We start from the raw sequence: 18,605 nt of genomic DNA, 5'->3' as shown, positions 1-18,605 counted from the left end.
CAAGCAAAACAATACCTAGGACAATCCCTAAATGACTATACATATTTACCTAAACAATACCTAAAACAATCAAGTAAAAGAGAGAGCTGGAGCACAAAGACTAGTCCGCAGTGTTGTATCAGGTGTATGTTTGTGGAGCGCAGAGAGCAGTGTTGTATCAGGGTATGTTCTCTCATAGGGGATTTCCATGTATAGTCATAAGCACTTGAATAGCCCTGCCCACTTGCGGGGACCCTGGACCACTTCTTTAGATATATCTTCTTAAGTGGATATTTTTCGCCTTTATTCAGGAAGGCCTGCAAAGACACTTAAGAGCTAGAAAGACAATTATGCAGCCTAAATACATAGACTACCCTGGCCGCATCCTCATAAAGAATTGAAAAAAGGTAGCCAGTATACTAAATTTGTGTCGTTTTTGTAGCATTAAACACACAGAATAATCTCCTTCACAAAGCCCCTTTTTTTCATGATAGAGCTGAAAGGAAAGGACAGAATAGCCCCATAGGCTGCCATTATATGTCTTTGAAAATAGAAGCTGTGCCTTTAAGATCCCAGAGACCATTAGTATCCCATCATGCACAGCTAGTGGCAGTTACTTCAGTTCTTTTTCTGGCTCCTGCTTTCAGGACCCTGGAGCATTGAGCTCTACCGATTTTGTGTTTTTCTTCAAAATTCACTTCTGAATTTTGCAAATAACCACTTCACTCGACGTCTTTGGTCTTCCTTTTCGTTTTTCTGTCTTTTTCTGACAGAAACTTTGCAGTTGTTCACTCAAAAATGCCATCTCTTTTTGATAAGTGCCCAGACAGTGGTAGGACGAAGGCCAAGACTGATCTTCACAGTGTGTGCATAATTTGTCTTCCTGCTGCTCATGTTCCTGATGCTTGTTCAATCTATAAAACCTTCTCAAAGCGTACTCGGCGGTACAGAAAGAAAATCCGGCTTGAGGGAGCAGAAGAGAGAAGAAAACAGGAGGCTTCAGCCTCTGGGGGGCTCTCCAGCAGAAGAAGGGATAAAAAATGGTCCCGGACGAGGACGTCGAGAGGAGGCACAGCTCCGACCTGTTCGCCATCTACCCAGGGCTCTTGGGTTCAAACGACGTCGACGTTCCACGTCGCGAAAAAGATTATTGACGTCGATTTCGAAGCCGAGGACGATACCACTTTGGTCAGCTTCAGGAAGTCCACCGCTGACGATGACACCTCGTAGGTCACCGTCGAGTACCTTTTCTCACCGGCAAAGTCGCTTGACGTCGAGACGGCCCCCAAGTCATCACTGTATATCACCGACACACTCCCACCGTCGATTGACGCAGAGAGGGTGGCGCTCAGTGTCGAAGCGAGATCCTCCATCTAGGCTACATCGAAGGTCGCCGTCGACGAGTAGATCGACGTCTAGAGGGAGTCAAAGAACCTCCTCAAGAACTTTGTCACCATCTTCAAGACTTCAGAAGGTACGTAGGAAAAGACGTATCTACACGTCAGATTCGGATTATTCCTGAACCTATTGACCATCTAGGCTCGTTTTTTCTCCAGCATCTCATCAGCCGTCTCCACCACCTCTTCCAAATTTGGAACCAAGATCTACGACTCCTCCTCCGCCTCCTCCTCCACCACCACGTCCTCCACCATTTTCGCCACAAAGACCGAGGTCTAGATCCCACACGAGCCATTGTTCTTGTAGTCATAGATCCTCTACTCATTCACGTCATCGCCATCATTTTTTTTTTTTTTTTGCAGAGTTTTATATAGCGCGAACTTGACCCGAATCCAATCGGGTATCAGAGCGCTTTACATAGCACCAGTTACGTTACATTAGGACACACATTATTTCTTTGTTAGGCACGGGGAGATGAAGTGATTTGCCCAGAATCGCAGGATGTTCAGCGTCATTACCGAGACTCGAACCCAGGTCCGAGGTCGAGCGCCCTAGCCGTTAGGCCAACTCCTCTCCCCATCATAGACGAAATTCTCATTCCAGACATACCAGAGACACTTCCTCGTCAAGCACTGGCAGACATTCACCTACACTGACGGATTCACCTCCCCCACGGATCTCGCCAGTTGATGACATTTCAACTTCTCATGAGGTTTTAGTGAGGGGTGCTTTCAAGTTCAACATTCCACTCTCTACTCCTACACCTTCCATCATATTTGAGACTGCAACAAAAACAGGTGTCATGCCCTTTGCTTCCTCTGGTGCCAGGACTGTTAGAACCAGCGATTGAGCTTTGCTTGACACCCTTAACTGTGAAGTCAGCTCTTTCCAGGCTGCATAATAAATACCGGCCTCCGGAGCAGGATCCTGCTTTCCATAGGATGGGCCCAACTCAAGTTCTATTATTGTGGTGGCTGCGAAGAAGCAACATGCCACAGCTCCAACTTCAACAGTACCACCAGATAAAGAAAGCCACAAAATGGATTCGGTGGGGAGGAAAGTTTGCAACACAGCAGCGACTTGCATGAAAGTTGCTTGTGCCACACCCTTGTTAGGGAGATATGACAGGGCAGTGTGGGAATCGCTTCCGCAGTTTGCGGACTACCTCACTAGAGACAAGAGAGAGGATTTTAATGAAATACTGGTAGAGGGTTTGATGGTCTCTAATCAAATTATAAGTGCAGCAGCAGACACATCCATTCTTGCTGCACATGAGTATTGCCATGGCGTGGCATTACAGCGGCATTCATGGCTACGCCTTACGTCACTCAAGCCTGAATCGCAACAACGCATTCTGAATCTCCCGTTTGCAGGTACGACTCTTTTTGGCACTCACTCAGACGAGGAGATGGCCAGGATGAAAGCCGAAATGATACTAAAAGCAGTAGGCCTGGAGAGTCTTAAGAAGCGGCGCAAATCTTTCCGTCCTTTTCAACGGCGTTGCTCTACACAGAGGGTTCAAACCCCTCGATGGTATCGGGGCTGCCAGGCAGGTACGCAACCATAGTACCTACGTTCCTACCAGCCGTATCAGAAAAAACAAACAAGAAGAAGATTAGGCGAGCAACCTGCTCAAGGAGGCAAAATGCCAGCTGGTGCAAAACTCTGAATCCTGTCTTCCCCCTGTTCCATTACCTGCTCCGGTAGGGGGAAGCATCAAGCATTACCTGACAGAGTGACAAAAAAAATAACGCAAGACACTTGGGTGCTGAATATTGATCGCAATGGATACTCACTCAGGTTAATCAACTCTCCACCGTCAATACCTCAAACAATCCATGTTCTAATTACAACTGGAAGCGGACATTCTCTTACAGAAACAGGCGTTGTAACCCGTTCCTCCCTTACAACGAGGCAGGGGCTATACTCCAGATTCTTTCTTGTCAAAAAGAAAGACAAGAACGAGTATAGACCCATTCTTGACCTAAGGATGGCCAACAAGTGGATTCAGAGAGAGAGAGAGAGGTTCAGAATGCTAGCGTTACACCTAATCTAGCCTCAGTTACATCAAGGAGATTGGTTATGCGCAATCGACCTTCAAGATACTAACTTTCACATTCCCATCATAGAGAAGCATCGCAAACTCTTGAGGTTCACTGTGGGGATAACCACTACCAAAACTGTGTGCTCCCATTCGGCCTGATGTCAGTGCCCAGGACTTTCCCCAAATGCAAGGCGGTGGTGGCCGCGCATTTGAGGAAACACAAAGTGTTCGTCTACCCCTATCTAGACGATTGGCTCATCAAGGCATCCACGGCTCAGGAACCTCAGCTGCATTGCAGTTGGACTGACGATCTCCTTCGGTTGGGTCTTCATATCAACCAGGCAAAATCCACTTCGGTTCCCGTGCCGTTCCTGCAATATCTGGGAGCTTCCATCGATACTCGCACGGCAAACGTTTGTCCTTTGGAGGCGAGACGCTTATCGATACTTCGGAAGGCTCAGGCTCTCATGGCACTGTCTCGCCCGACTGTGAGAAAGGTGAGAAAGGTATCCTCACTACTGGGTTCGATGGCATTCTGTATATTCCTCACTCCGAATGCACGTCTCCACATGAGACCTCTGCAGGAATACCTGGAAGATCAATGGGATCAGCGAACAGGCGACTGGGAAGACCAGATCCAATTGTCTCAACACGCCCTCTGGTGCATCAAATGGTGGTGCAATCTCACCAATCTCCTACGAGGGATCCTGTTTCACAAGGAGATACCTGTTCAAACTATAGTCACGTATGCTTCTCTCCTGGTAAGGGGAGCCCATAAAGGTCAACTTCAAATCCAGGGCAAATGGTCACACAAGGAATCTACTTAGCACATCAATCTGCTAGAGCTAAGAGCAGTTCACATGGCGTTGAAAGCCTTTCGACCATCACTCAGCTCCAACTCCCTGATTGTACAGACGGACAATACAATAGCAATGTACTACCTCAACAAGCATGGAGGCTCGAGGTCCAGACCTTTGTCTCGGGAAGCCCAGACGATCTGGAAGTGGCTTCTGGCCAGAAACTTGACCATAACAGCAACTCACCCCCCAGGTGGTCAAAATGCTCAGGCTGACTCTCTAAGCAGACTCCTCCAGGAAAACCATAAGTTGGGAGGGTATGCCCAGACGTGGTCCCTTGCTCACTTTGCCACTGGATTCAAGCTAGGCTGGCTGAAGAGGGGTGTTACCCCGAAACCGTTCCCAGGATGCTTGTTTCCAGTTCAGGGAAGACCTGGCTTGGCAGTTCGGGCTGGACTGTTCCCATGAGGCACAGGGTCAAGACTGATTTGCATATAGCTGGGTCTAAACTGAGGTGGCGAAGTGAGCTAAAAAACGATGATGGATTCAACCCAGATCTGTGACTGGGGTGAGTGTCTGAAAGTTTAAGCACTCCGTCCATCATCTCCTTGTGATTGCTTTGTACTCCGGAGGTCAACTTGTTCACCACCGCAGAAAACAGCAAGTGCCAAAACTTTGGGTCAAGGTACTACCAACCGGGAACGTTGGGGAATGCCGTATGGATCAACTGGTCATGCAGACTTCTCTACGCCTTTCCTCCAGTTCCCCAAATCCCGACAGTCCTAATCAAGCTGGCATAGTCACGGACCACAATGATTCTCATAGCTCCAGAGTGGCCACGTCAATCGTGGTTCATGGACCTCCTTCACCGGTCTATCCATCCACATCTCAGGCTTCCTTGCCAATCAGAGCTACTAACGAAGTTCAGAGGCCAGATGGTGCACCCCAAGCTCTCCTCTTTGAATTTGGCAGCATGGCTACTGAGATTGTACAATATGGACATGTGAACTTACCCCAAAGCTGCATGGACATCCTCAAAGAAGCTAGGGGGCCATCTATGCGGTCCTCTTATGCTCATAAATGTAAGAGATTCTGTATTTGGTGCTAATCAAAGCATGAGGATCCTACCTCTTGCCAGAAAGATGTCATCCTTCCATATTTGCTTCATCTGGCATAATCTGGCCTTCAATTTTCTTCCATTAAGGTCCACTTGGCAGCCCTTACTGCCTACAGGAAATGCCCTTCACAAACTTCCTTTTTCAGAATTCCTGTCATTAAAGATTTCCTGGAGCATTTGAAGAAGGTTTTTCCTCCCATTAAGAGTCCTTCTCCTCCCTGGGAGCTTAATGTGGTACTTTCCGTCTTATGTAAGAACCTTTTAAGCTTATACAAAAAATCTTCTCTTCAGCATCTGTCTTGGAAAACGGCTTACTTGTGGCGGTTACTTCTGTCCGCAGAGTTAGCGAAATCCAGGCACTATGCTGTAAAGAGCCATACACACTTTTTCACGCATCTAAAGTGCTTATAAGGACTCATCCGAAGTTCCTCCCTAAGGTGGTTTCAGATTTTCATGTTAACCAGACTATTTCCTTGCCTACCTTTTGCCAGAATCCATCTACTCCAGCGGAGAGATCTCTTCATTCCCTAGTTTTTAGACGGGTTTTAAAATTCTATTTAGCTAAGACTAAGGAGCTACGAAGATCTTACCAGTTATTTGTAAACTATGGTTCCTTCCGTACTGGTCTGGCGACTTCTAGGCAGTCCATCTCTAGATGGATTGTTTCCTGCATCCTTCTCTGTTACCAAAAAGCTAATAAATCCTTAGCTAGTAAGCCTAAAGCTCCCTCAACTAGAGGGAAAGCAGCTACTGCGGCCTTACTTTGTAATATTCCCATTGCAGCGATTTGCGAGGCTGCTACCTGGAAATCAGTTCATACTAAACACTACTGCCTAGATTCAGATGCCAAGGCAGATGCTCAAGTAGGGCAGGCTTCCCTCCGGAACCTGTTTGCCTAAATCTACATATCTCTTTCTCTGTCTCTTCCACTGCGTTTTACAGGGATGGACTTGCTAATCTATTCAAGTGCTTATCACTATACACAGAAATCCCCTACGAGAGAAGGAACTGTTTCTTACCTGTAACTCCTGTTCTCTCGTAGGGGTATTTCCATGATGTCATAAGCAACCCTCCCTCTTCCCCGGTGGAATAGACACAGGGATCCATAACATAGAGTATACATGCTCTTCTCATCTCCCTCAAAAAGAACTGAAGTAACTGTCACTAGCTATGCATGATGGGATACTGGTGGTCTCTGGGATCTCAAAGGCACAGCTTCTATTTTCAAAGACATATAATGGCAGCCTATTGAGCTATTATGTCCTTTCCTTTCATCTGTCATGAAAAAAGGGGTTTTGTGAAGGAGATTATTCTGTGTGTTTAATACTATAAACCTACACAAATTTAGTATACTGGCTACCTTTTTTCAATTCTTTGAGGATGCGGCCAATGTAGCTTATGTATTTAGACTGCATTATTGTCTTTCGATCTCTTAAGGGTCTTTGTAGGCCTTCTTGAAGAAAGGCGAAAAATATCTACTTAAGAAGATTTATCGAGGAAAGTGACTGGACTGGAGGGGTTTGCGGGATGGAGAGCCTTAGGTAACTATCATCTGGGTGACATATGGAGAGGTACAGCGTCACTATCATTTGAGGACTTACAAATAGAATTCAGGCTTGCACCCTCCCAGGCATTTCCCCATATGCGGCTTATACATGCAATCCATCAACAAATTAAGGCTGGAGAGGCTATTCCGGACTACTCACCCCTGGAGGATCGCTTATTGGCGGACCCCATACCGGACAGGGCAACCTCGACAATATACAAAAAATTAATTCACAATGCGCAGGACCCCTGATACTCCTGCGGACAGTGTGGGAGGCTGATGTGGGTACTCTTGAGGAGGAGGAGTGGACTGATGCGTTTCAGGGGCCCAGAGAAATAGCGATCAGGACTAAATTTAGGCTGATACAATTCAGAATCCTACATCGTACGTACTATCCTCGTACACTTTTGCACGAATGGGGCAAGGTACAATCAGCGGACTGCATGAGGGGATGCCAGGCAGAGGGGTCATTCTTCCATATACTTTGGGACTGCTCAGTGATCACGAGTTATTGGCAAGGAGTGGCGGCAACAATGTCCAGGGTAACGGGAGTAAAGGTACCGGTGGAGGCCAAGGGTCTCCTACTGATGATTAAGGGTGAGGAAGACGGGCCTAAGCACACGAGAATTTGGCTTGCCCTTGCAGCCGGGGTGGGCAAACGAAACATAGCATGCAAATGGGGGTTCTGTGTATCCGCCACTGTAGCCGAATGGGAGGCAGATCTTGATTGGTGCTACAAAGCTGAAAAAGTGTTATATGATAGCAGGGGATGCAAGAACAAATTTGATAAAATATGGTCTCCTGGGATACGTATAGAAACCTAGAAGGGATCATAGATGTACCTTCAGCATAGAGGCAATTCCGAGTACGGACTGTCTGGTCAAAGCGGTGATATCCTGCCGCATGACTGGAGACACACGATCCTGGGCATTATTGACGGGCTGGATGGGTCCAGGAATGACATTGTTTTTTACTACAGCAATGGTGGTGGCTAAAAGGGACATAGCGGCCTTATGGAAAAGCCTTGAACCCCCATGTGTCAGGCGCTGGCAGACCGGGGTCGACTGGTGTGCTACGTAAGAAAAAACTCTGTATGAAGCACGTGGGTGTCCTAAGAATTATCGGAGTATCTGGGGGAAGTGGTTGAGGGGAATGGTTTAGTCTCATTGGAATGTCCTAACACATGCCGTTCTACCATTCATATTCGTGGAATGGGTCGCACAGACCATTGTTTGTACTCCTGGTCTTCATGGTGTCGTAATGTATGGCTGGTGTCTTTTTTGTCAAATCAATAAAAATGTGTTTATCATAAAAAAGAGAGGTGATATCCTGACGAAATTGGGATGTGATCTAAATGAATGAATGAATCTGAGTTTTATATAGCGCATAGTTACGCTAGGGCATCCCAGCGCTTGTCCAGGGCGACAACCATAAAAAGCAGACAGGTTCAGCAGCGTCAGGCAGGGAAAAAATAAGTTTTAAGAAGTTTACGGAACCGCAAAAAACAAGTCTCTGAGCGCAAACTCAGAGGAAGTCCGTTCCACAAAATGGCTATATTAACCGAGAATCTTCGTCCACCAGCCCGAGCCCTTTTCACCCTGGGAACTTGAAGCGGATGTTTCTGGTCAGAACGCAAGGCCCTCTTAGCCTTATAAGGCACAGCTAGATTCCCCAGGATAGGAGGTCCCTTCCCCTGAAGAATTTTATGCGCAGTGCAAAGAGCCTTGAATTTGACCCTTTCCCGCACCGGAAGCCAGTGCAGGGCCTTCAATGCAGGTTTAGCTGACTGCATCCTTGGTGTATACATAAGCAGCCTTGCAGCAGCATTTTGGACCCGCTGAAGTTTATTAAATGTAGCTTCAGGGGCACCTAGAAAAATGGTATTACTGTAATCTAATCTAGATACAATAAGCCCCTGAATGAGTAGCTTCCTAGATGTCCAAGGGAGCAGGGGGAGAACTTTACGAGCTGAGCGGAGAAGACCGACACATACTCCTGCCGTTTTTTTCGCCTGGGTCCTGAAAGAAAGATCTTGTTCCAGCCAGATCCCAGACTTTTGATCTCCTTTTTAGGACTAGGAAAAGCTCCCAGACAGCTATGCCAGATTAGTGTCCTAACAATATTAATTCGGTCTTTGAACCGTTCAACTTTAAAGCTGATTCGCACATCCAAGTGTGGACTTTGGACATACAGGAGCGCAGCGAATCTGGGTTATCAACAAGATGGGATAAGGCAACCACCAGCTGAGTATCGTCAGCATAGCTGACGATTTTAATGCCAAATGGGGCTACCACGTCCTCCAGGGGGGCCATATAAACATTAAACAATGTGGGGCTGAGGGAAGAGCCCTGTGGCACACCACACTGGAGGGGGATAGACACCGACCGTTCACTGCCTTCCCAATGTGGCGCTGTCTTTGAACAATGCTTTGGACAACAATGTATGGAAATGGTTAATTATGTGTACATGTTGTAGGAAGGTGGAATCTGACTGCATGGTTACCCCCACTTTTTGCCTGGTGTTTTGCTGGTTTTCTGCTTAGTTTGACTGGGATCCTGCTAATCAGGACCCCAGTCTATCTGCTTTCTCCCTAAATTGGTTGTTCATGTACTTTACTTTAGGTACACTTCAGATTGGATTCTGGGGTACCCTTATAATGCCCTAGTATATGGTATATTATATACCCAGGGCATAGGTACCACAGAGCCCTCTCAGGGGCTACAGCATGTATTATGCCCCCTCTGGGAGACCTTTCAAAATGACACAACAGGTCTGCTACAGCAGCCTGTGTAAGGTGGTGTATGCACCCCTTACTTAGATATAGGTTCACTATATCCATCCATATCACTGCACATATAAACCTATCAGTCACCCCTATGGCAGGCCTTATCAATACTGAAGGCAGGGTGCTGGGTTTTATGTGAGAGGGTGCCCATGCATGAGCAGAGCCCCTCTGCAGCTTTCGGAACCTCTATTCCGTGGTTGTTTGTGATGCAGCCTACCATATACTCTTAAGTGCATTATAACCTCGCAGTAAATGCTAACTTTAAAACAGCTGCATGGAAACATGTCGTGTTTGGTGTCAAACACCTTGGAATCATACCTCCACACCAGTAACGGGTGTGGGAGGTATGATTTCACCCTACTAGAAGGAGAAATATGACAGCACCGGTACACCCGGTACCAGCTTTGCAAGCTCTGGCATCACAAAATGGGTGCTGCCAGCCACAGACACGAGTCTGCCCTCTTGCTGCTGGACGGCAGGGGACGGCTGGACAATAGGTTTCCTGTCACAGGGAGGTGTGACCACCTCCCAGACAGGCTGTAGTGTATTGGGGCAGGGTGGGTGCTCTCCGAGAGTGCTTTGATGTCTGCACTGGGGGCACATTTTGTGTCCCTGTGCATAGTCCAGCTCAAACCGATTGCAGGGTCTATCAGCCCCTTCTCTGGCGCGAAACTGGACAAAGGACATGGGTGTAGCCACCCTTCTGTCCTGACCCTCCCATAGGTGGGTCTCTAGAGTTTGTCCCACCCCTTCTTTGGGTATAAAGTAGGAACCCCTGGCTAGACGAAACTCTGCTACAGGATCCCAGAACTTCAACTATCTACTCGAAGTTGGATGACCGAAGAATCTTCTTTGGAGTAAAGGAATTACTCCCCTGCAAGGCAGGCACCAAAGATGCATGTGTCCGGTTTGCAACTACGCAGCTCCTGAAGGACTCCGAAGATTTTGCAACACAGGAGGTGGGTTTCCTAGATTCCCCGAGGCCAATCCGTGCTCTCAGCAAACCTGAGATCCAAAGCCCACATTTGCAGCAGCATATGCTTTTTCGCGATCCCTGAGGCTGTGCTTTGGCCTACTTGTAGTCCAGACCCCGAGCAGTGATTCCACCGAAGATTACTGGCCTACACTCCACGAGTGTCCCGTGGGCTGGTATTTAGTGATTCCTCTCGAGGTCCTTTCGCAATCCCTTGTGCGTCGACTTGTGGGTCCCTGAGAAGGGTACTTTAACTTTCAGTGGGCTTACCCGGTTGCTCCAGACATGCCCTGACTCTCCATCGCTTGGGGAGTCCACAGGACCTTGCTGGTCCACACCGAAGCCTTTTTACTCTCACTGCGTGGGTTGCCGTTGCCAAGGCTTGTTGGTCTCCAATCCGTATACCGATCCCCCCAGCACTCGACATCCTTCGTGGGACAGCTCGCCTGCGGACTTTGGTCGTAGTCTCCTGGTGCCCATGGCAGTGGAGTCAAGCTTCACCTCTTCTCACCTGAAACACCCGACATTGGTGGGCATTGTTCTACCGTGCCCCTAGTCCCCCTGAAGTGACCCAGACTCTGTCCTCTCTGTTTTGAGGTTCTTCACATCTCCAATTCAGGCTTGGATCCCACCGGACACATTTCCTCTTCACAGCAGCAGCACTCTGCAGCATCTCGCCATAGAAAATGACGAAGATTTCTGACACCATTTGACACCTATGCACCCGGCTTCCCTGGGTTAGGTAAAACGAGTACTCCGGTGCTCACATGGGTGCTGGCCTTAGAACCTTCTAAGTTTGAAAGGGTTTGCTCAAAGTCCTCTCCTAAGTGTCCTTGATCTTTAAAATTCCAACCGCGACTTTCCCATAGGATTGTACGGAGCTCGTGGCTGTGTTCTCACACTACATGCGTCCTCCGTGGGTCCCCTGTGTCACAACCTTGGGTGGTTCCTTGGGGTCCCAGCGATTCTACGTGCTCTAGGCAATGTGTCTAGTCAAGTAGTGGTTCTTATACCACTTTCTTAATATATGGTTTGGTTCCCCCTGGGGCCCATTGTATATTGTGCTATTTACTGTCGTTCTAGTGATTTAATATTGTGCATCTTGCTCTCTAATCTCATGAAGAGGTTATTAGAGAGTGTTTAGAAATAAATACATATATTTTATATATACCTTGTGTGGTTCTCCTTTCATTTGGTCATTCAAGAGGTCATAATCTGGTAAACCAAGCTGCTTTACATTCCTTCGAGACTTAGCCTGAAGGCTGCTCTCCATAAGCTACCACTAGGATAGCTTTCAGTAAAGGTTGTCTTTAACCTAATCATCAATAAGGGTTGTTTGGACTGGTACAAGGTGCCCACTATAACTAGTGGACAGCATATACCAGGCCAACTTCTCACACATGTAATGCATTATATGAGATTTTGTGAGCCTGTTTAATTAATTAAAAATAAAAATAATTAAAAACCATTTATCTAAAGAAGTGCTCTGGGGTCCCCGCACATGGGCGGAACTTTTCAAGTGCTTATGACTTATCATGGAAATACCCCTATGAGAGAACAGGAGTTACAGGTAAGAAACCATTCCTTCTGGGAGTGCGGAGAGCAGCCGGCAGTGCTTCATCACAGATATATTCTTGAAAGACAGTGAAGTCTGGAGTGTTCTCACATGGATATATTTAAGGAGCGCAGTGTGCAGTGTTGTATCAGGGATATGTTTATTGAGCACAGAGAGCGGTGTCCTACCAAGAATATGTTGGATGGAGAGCAGTGTTGTATCAGATATGTTCATGAAGAGCATTGTACAGCGTTGTATCTAATATGTTCATGGAGGCCGGAGAGCAGTGTGCAGCGTTGTATCAGATATGTTTATGGAGGCCGGAGAGCAGTGTGCAGCGTTATATCAGATATGTTCATTGAGGCCGGAGAGCAGTGTGCAGCGTTGTATCAGATATGTTCATGGAGGCCGGAGAGCAGTGTGCAGCGTTGTATCAGATATGTTCATGGAGGCCGGAGAGCAGTGTGCAGCGTTGTATCAGATATGTTCATGGAGGCCGGAGAGCAGTGTGCAGCGTTATATCGGATATGTTCATGGAGGCCGGAGAGCAGTGTGCAGCGTTATATCAGAATCATGGAGGCCGGAGAGCAGTGTGCAGCGTTATATCAGATATGTTCATGGAGGCCGGAGAGCAGTGTGCAGCGTTGTATCAGATATGTTCATGGAGGCCGGAGAGCAGTGTGCAGCGTTATATCAGATATGTTCATGGAGGGCGGAGAGCAGTGTGCAGCGTTGTATCAGATATGTTCATGGAGGGCGGAGAGCAGTGTGCAGCGTTGTATCAGATATGTTCATGGAGGCCGGAGAGCAGTGTGCAGCGTTATATCAGATATGTTCATGGAGGGCAGAGAGCAGTGTGCAGCGTTGTATCAGATATGTTCATGGAGGGCGGAGAGCAGTGTGCAGCGTTGTTTCAGATATGTTCATGGAGGCCGGAGAGCAGTGTGCAGCGTTGTATCAGATATGTTAATGAAGGGCAGAGAGCAGTGTGCAGCGTTGTATCAGATATGTTCATGGAGGGCAGAGAGCAGTGTGCAGCGTTGTATCAGATATGTTCATGGAGGGCGGAGAGCAGTGTGCAGCGTTGTATCAGATATGTTAATGAAGGGCAGAGAGCAGTGTGCAGCGTCATGCCCATGATATGTGGAGTGCTTCTGTTGGGCGATAGCTAGTGGTCATCCACAAACCTCAGCAGCTGCTTTTACGGGAGCCTGAATTGCATTGGGAGTGACACCAGAAATCAAAACTTTGGCTACAAGACAATCTGTTGTGTCTGTTTTATTCATTATTTCCAGGTGCTCTTGTTTCTCTAGAAACTGTAGGTTTTGAAACGAGTCTTTCATAATTTTAGACACTATTGTTGCTCCAGAAGGGTTAGGGTTTGGAACCAAGCTTATTTTTATTCATTTAGTCAGTGTGCACTCATTGCTCTTGAAGGGATAGATTCTGAAGCTAAGCTTACATTTATGCTTAGAGGCACTCTTGTGCTAGAGAGGATAGGTTTTGGAGCAAAGATTTTATTTATTCGAGGTGCTCTTGTTTCTCTAGAAGGGTTAGGTTTTGGGGTAAGGCTTACATTCATTCATTCGAGGCTTTCGTGTTTCTCTAGAAAGGGTGGATTTTAGGGTAAGGCTTAAATTCATTCATTCATCTGAGGAGCTCTTGTTTCTCTAGAAGGGGTAGTAGGTTTTATGGTGAGGCTTAGATTAATTCATTCATTCATTTGAGGCGCTCTTGTTTCTCTAGAAGGGATTGGTTTTTGGGTAAAGCTTACGTTCATTCATTCACCCGAGGCGTTCTTGTCTCTCTAGAAGAGAGAGGCTTTAGGGTGAGGCTTACATTCTTTCATCTGAGGAGCTCTTGTTTCTCTAGAAGGGATAGGTTTTTAGGGTGAGGCTTACGTTCATTCATCTGAGGAGCTCTTGTTTCTCTAGAAGGGATTGGTTTTTAGGGTGAGGCTTATATTCTTTCATCTGAGGAGCTCTTGTTTCTCTAGAAGGGTTAGTAGGTTTATGGTGAGGCTTAGATTAATTAATTCATTCATTTGAGGCGCTCTTGTTTCTCTAGAAGGGATTGGTTTTTGGGTAAGGCTTACGTTCATTCATTCACCCGAGGCGTTCTTGTCTCTCTAGAAGAGAGAGGCTTTAGGGTGAGGCTTACATTCTTTCATCTGAGGAGCTCTTGTTTCTCTAGAAGGGATAGGTTTTTAGGGTGAGGCTTACGTTCATTCATTTGAGGCGCTCTTCTTTTTCTAGAAAGGATGGGTTTTGAAGTGAGGCTTACATTCATTCATTTATCTGAGGTCCTCTCGTTGCTCTAGCAGGTGCAAGGGTAGGTTTTAGACTGAGTCTTACACTTTCATTCATTGGCTCGTTTTGTGGTTCCCTTACTAAAATAGGTGTCACTTGATCTGAATGTTGCAAACAATCGCCTGCCAAATGTGCATTAAACACACTTCCCTTTGGTAAAATCCTGAACTATTAACAGTATACAAAGACTTGATATCATAATCCGGTCTATTGAATATGTTTCTAATCTTAACTCTGCCACGTGGCTCTTTCTCCCGTGTTCAGTATGGGGCTGGCGACTGTTGAAGTAGCTATCCCTGGGTCCCTTCTGTCTGCCAAGTGACAACCTTTACAGAACTATCCCCAAGCGCTAATGTTTCAACATAATGAAGTGAAGACTTCACTGCTCATAACCTCTGGGAACTGCGATGAAGAATCCTTGAGAAATGTGTCAAGTCACTCCAAGAGTTATGTGTTTTATCCAGAAAAAAATACCTCATTGTGGTAGAATTCAGTCAATCAAACAATTAGTATTTGTAAATCGCAACACTGTCAACGCTGGGGGTATCTGGGCACTGAGGGTGCCATGTCTCCGTCAAAACGTCAGGTATTGAGTTTCTTTCTGAAGTCCGTCAAGGAGGGGAGGTTATTGAAGGTCTTTGCAGCGTTTTAGGAGAAGCAGTGGCCTCTGCTGCGGCAGCGTTGGACGTGGGGGGGGTCTGTGCAAGGGCTAGAGAAGCGACGGTGTCTTGAGGGCTAATGGAATACATGACAGTGGTTGATGTAGGACGGTCCTTGGTCGTGGAGGGCCTTGTAGGCGTGTGTGAGGATCTTGAACTGGCATCTTTTCTGGATTGGGAGCCAGTGGAGCTGTCTGAGGTGTAGAATGATGTGGGTCTGTTTAGGGAGGTCCAGGATGACTCTGGCTGCTGCGTTCTGTATGGAATGGGTGGGGATTCTGGCATAGAGAGCGTTGCCGTAGTCAAAGTGGCTGGTGACAAGGGCCTTCGGGACAGTCTTTCTGCTGCTGATTGGCATCTGAAAATCCTGCAGAGCATGCAAAGGGTGTAGAAGCAGGAGGAGGCGACGGCGTTGACTTATCGTTTCATGGTCAGTTGTCTGTCAAGGATGAGGCCAAGGTTGTGAGCATGGTCAGTCGGTGTGGGTGCAGGTCTGAGTTCTGCAAGCCACCAGCTGTGGTCTCAGTGGAATGCAAAGCTTTGCTAAATAAAAAGTATTGATTAAGCTGTATTAGGGTTATAGTAAATGGAGGTTTGGTCTATGCTTTATTGATTTGGGTGACTGTCATCAAATGTATTCTCTAAACCTTTTGGACTATGCTGCCCCCTTTTATTCTCAACCCATTGGGGTCCCATTTTGTCTAATATCTGAGTCATGGGGTAAGATAGGTCACTGATTCTGGTGCAGGAAGCAATTAGTAGGGTCTTCTTGGAACAGTGATCCTAGCTTTGTGCGCGTTAGTTATTTATAATGAAAAGGCAAAGCTCAAACAGTCAAATTTGCTCCATTGTCTTGCAGAGCACCCTAATTTCTTTTAAAGCTGGTGCTCTTCCATACAGTTATTAAAACAACCTGCTGGTTGGCGCATGCCAAGTGGAGACGAGATGCACTGTTGTGATTGTGGTGATAGAAGGGTTTGTTGTAAGATGTGTGGATGCCAAGATACAATTGAAGTGGGGCTTCTCTGTTGGTCTAAGGACTTTGAAGACTCATCACCTGCTCTGTTTTCACCTCCAGAATCCCTGTCCGCCATGTTGAACAATCTGCAGACACTGAGCGCAGCTATCATCAATGAGGAAGAGGAGGCACCATCTGAGGATGAACAGGACTAGAGATGCTATTGTTGACCGCATGATCCTGTTGTCATTTAGAGAAGAGATCACCGTCCATCCTGAGAGGGAAGCTTTGGACAGGGACTGGACAATCGCCCTTCCTCTCTCTGTGGTATAGACTGTGGATGTTGGTCATCTGCATCACTTCCATCTGGTAGCTTAAAGCTCCCCTTTTGTTTGCAGAACTCATGCTTCAAGGTTGGACTTAATTTATGCACTAATTGAAAAACATTTTTTTTTATACATTCTATTAAAGTGCCTTATGAACTTTGGACAGTTGTCGTCTTGCCCATTATAAGTACTTAACTCCTCAAAACGAGCAGCTCTTCGTAAGTCTCTAACTTCTCTTGCAGAATGAATTGCCCCAGTGGAAGTGACCTTCAATGTTGGGTGGTACGTACTGATGCTTGGACTCAGAGTAGACCTGACACGTGCTTTCTGATAGGACCACAGATGAGATAAATGTTCCTTTTTAGTACCCTACAGCAAACTCATTACAGGAGAATCTTGAAAGAGAGAACCTAGTTTGAGAGGGCAGAGGCTTGTTTATAAGTTTCTTATTTCAACCCATACCCCTTTGTGGTAGGGGCTGATCTGACTCTCCATTGAATCTTCATGTGATTATTTTAATAGGATAGCTCGTGGCCGCCAGCAAGCACCTAAGATGGGCGAAATAACAAAGACCAACACAGCCAGGTTGGGACACAAGCATCATGTGTTGTAGTGTCCTGGAACATCTGACACTTTAGGAAGTAGTGTGTGCTAAGTACAGCTTTGTCCAACCAAACCATCAAGGGCTAATCACACAGCACTTCCACTTTGCGTGATGGCCTGAGGCGCATATATATATTTTTGCATTCTCCTATAAGAAAAACGCATCTACTGGAGAAACGTCATAGTATCTCTCCCAGTCCACCTTCACTTGACTTCATGTATTTGATTTAACTTAGAACAAAACGACTATATAAAGCAGCAAAGCTCCGGCTAAATCTGCTACCTCTCTGTCTCGAAGGCATACTCAAATGCTTCCTTGCATGTAGGACCTCTTCAGTTAGTCAGATCTTTTCAGCACCAGTCCAGAGAATGTAGCGAAGCAGAAATGTATGCCTCCGCTGAAACTCTAAGCGCCTCCTGGTGCTGGATTCTTTTTGGACAGCTCGAGCACTAAGCTGAAAGCGAGAAACCTGGCACCCGTTCCTTCAGGCATGGGCTTGCTCGAGATGCTTCCAATGCAGCTTTCTTGTATCTTGGTACCTGCTATCCGGTGCCCGAGGCTGTGGTGGCTGTCACCCCAGTGCTAGCTGTTGTACATATTCTCCAAGTCACCACTGGTCACAATGCCAGATCCACTATGCCCGCAGCCTGCTGTGCACCAGCCCAACATTGGTCTTTGCTTGTGTTTTATTCTTTTGGATTGAGTCCTTTGACATTTGAGCTGATCCTGCTTTCACGTCAACTCAGCATAAGAAATAGAGGGTAACTGGCTCAAAACTGACGCAGACATTATCCATGCCAGTATCAACTAACCCAATGATGTGCACTCAATGAGAGGATATTTTCTTCTCCATCATAATAAACATACTTAGAGTGCCATCCATTAAGACCTTACCCCACCCATATTCCTTGGCTGTAGAGTAAGAGAATCTATGACTTAGGGCTGCCTAAGTTTCCTCACCAAAAGGCTTGCCTCTTATGGGTTCCCAAGTCCTCAAGCAGGTACAGGATCCTCAGAAGAATCAATCTTCTGAGTCTGCGAGTTCATAGTTTGAGCAATATATCCAAAGCTTCAAAAGAAGACGCTGTCTGTGGGAGCCTTCCCAACTGAGTCTGTTTTGGGGATGTCCGCCTCCCTAAAGGGGAAGGCTTGTCCCCTCACATGGACATGGAGGCTGAAGATCTAAGAGCCTGGTGGCCTTTTCCTATCATTTACCAAGGCCAGGGCGATCATGGCGTCCTGCAGTTTACAGCTCTGTCTTTAATGTCATTCTACTGCCTTTCTGTGGTCAAAAGGCGTCTATGAAAGTAAATGTTCCGCCTAATATTGTCAGAGAGGCTGTTCGGTGCCCCTGATACCCATGGAGTTCATAGACCACGAATAGCAGACTCCATGTCTTAGACGTCCTAGTTCAGGTGACATGGACTGGGCCTGACGCGCTGTTTGATGGGAACCACCCTTTGGTGCTTCAGGTGATGAGATGAAGCAGCGGTACAAAACTGCTACCTTAATGGCAAATCACAAAACTCCACCTGACCACAGTTGTCCTTCCTAA

General features: G+C 46.7%; 1 protein-coding gene across 1 annotated transcript in view; it reads left to right on the top strand.

Annotated features, from left to right (window-relative positions):
- LOC146869341 (coiled-coil alpha-helical rod protein 1-like) overlaps positions 1 to 16,609 on the top strand; it is a 223,758-nt gene extending 207,149 nt beyond the window's left edge. Inside the window, exon 18 of the mRNA XM_085651076.1 lies at positions 16,241 to 16,609. Coding sequence (XP_085507202.1) covers positions 16,241 to 16,335 — 95 coding nt within the window. The 3' untranslated portion in view covers positions 16,336 to 16,609. The remainder of the gene's footprint in view (positions 1 to 16,240) is intronic.
- Positions 16,610 to 18,605: the final 1,996 nt, after the last annotated feature.

The sequence above is a fragment of the Triturus cristatus genome, chromosome 1_1, assembly GCF_964204655.1.
Source record: "Triturus cristatus chromosome 1_1, aTriCri1.1, whole genome shotgun sequence".
In the NCBI taxonomy this organism is placed as follows: Eukaryota; Metazoa; Chordata; class Amphibia; order Caudata; family Salamandridae; genus Triturus; species Triturus cristatus.
This window is presented reverse-complemented; position numbering and strand designations above follow the sequence as displayed.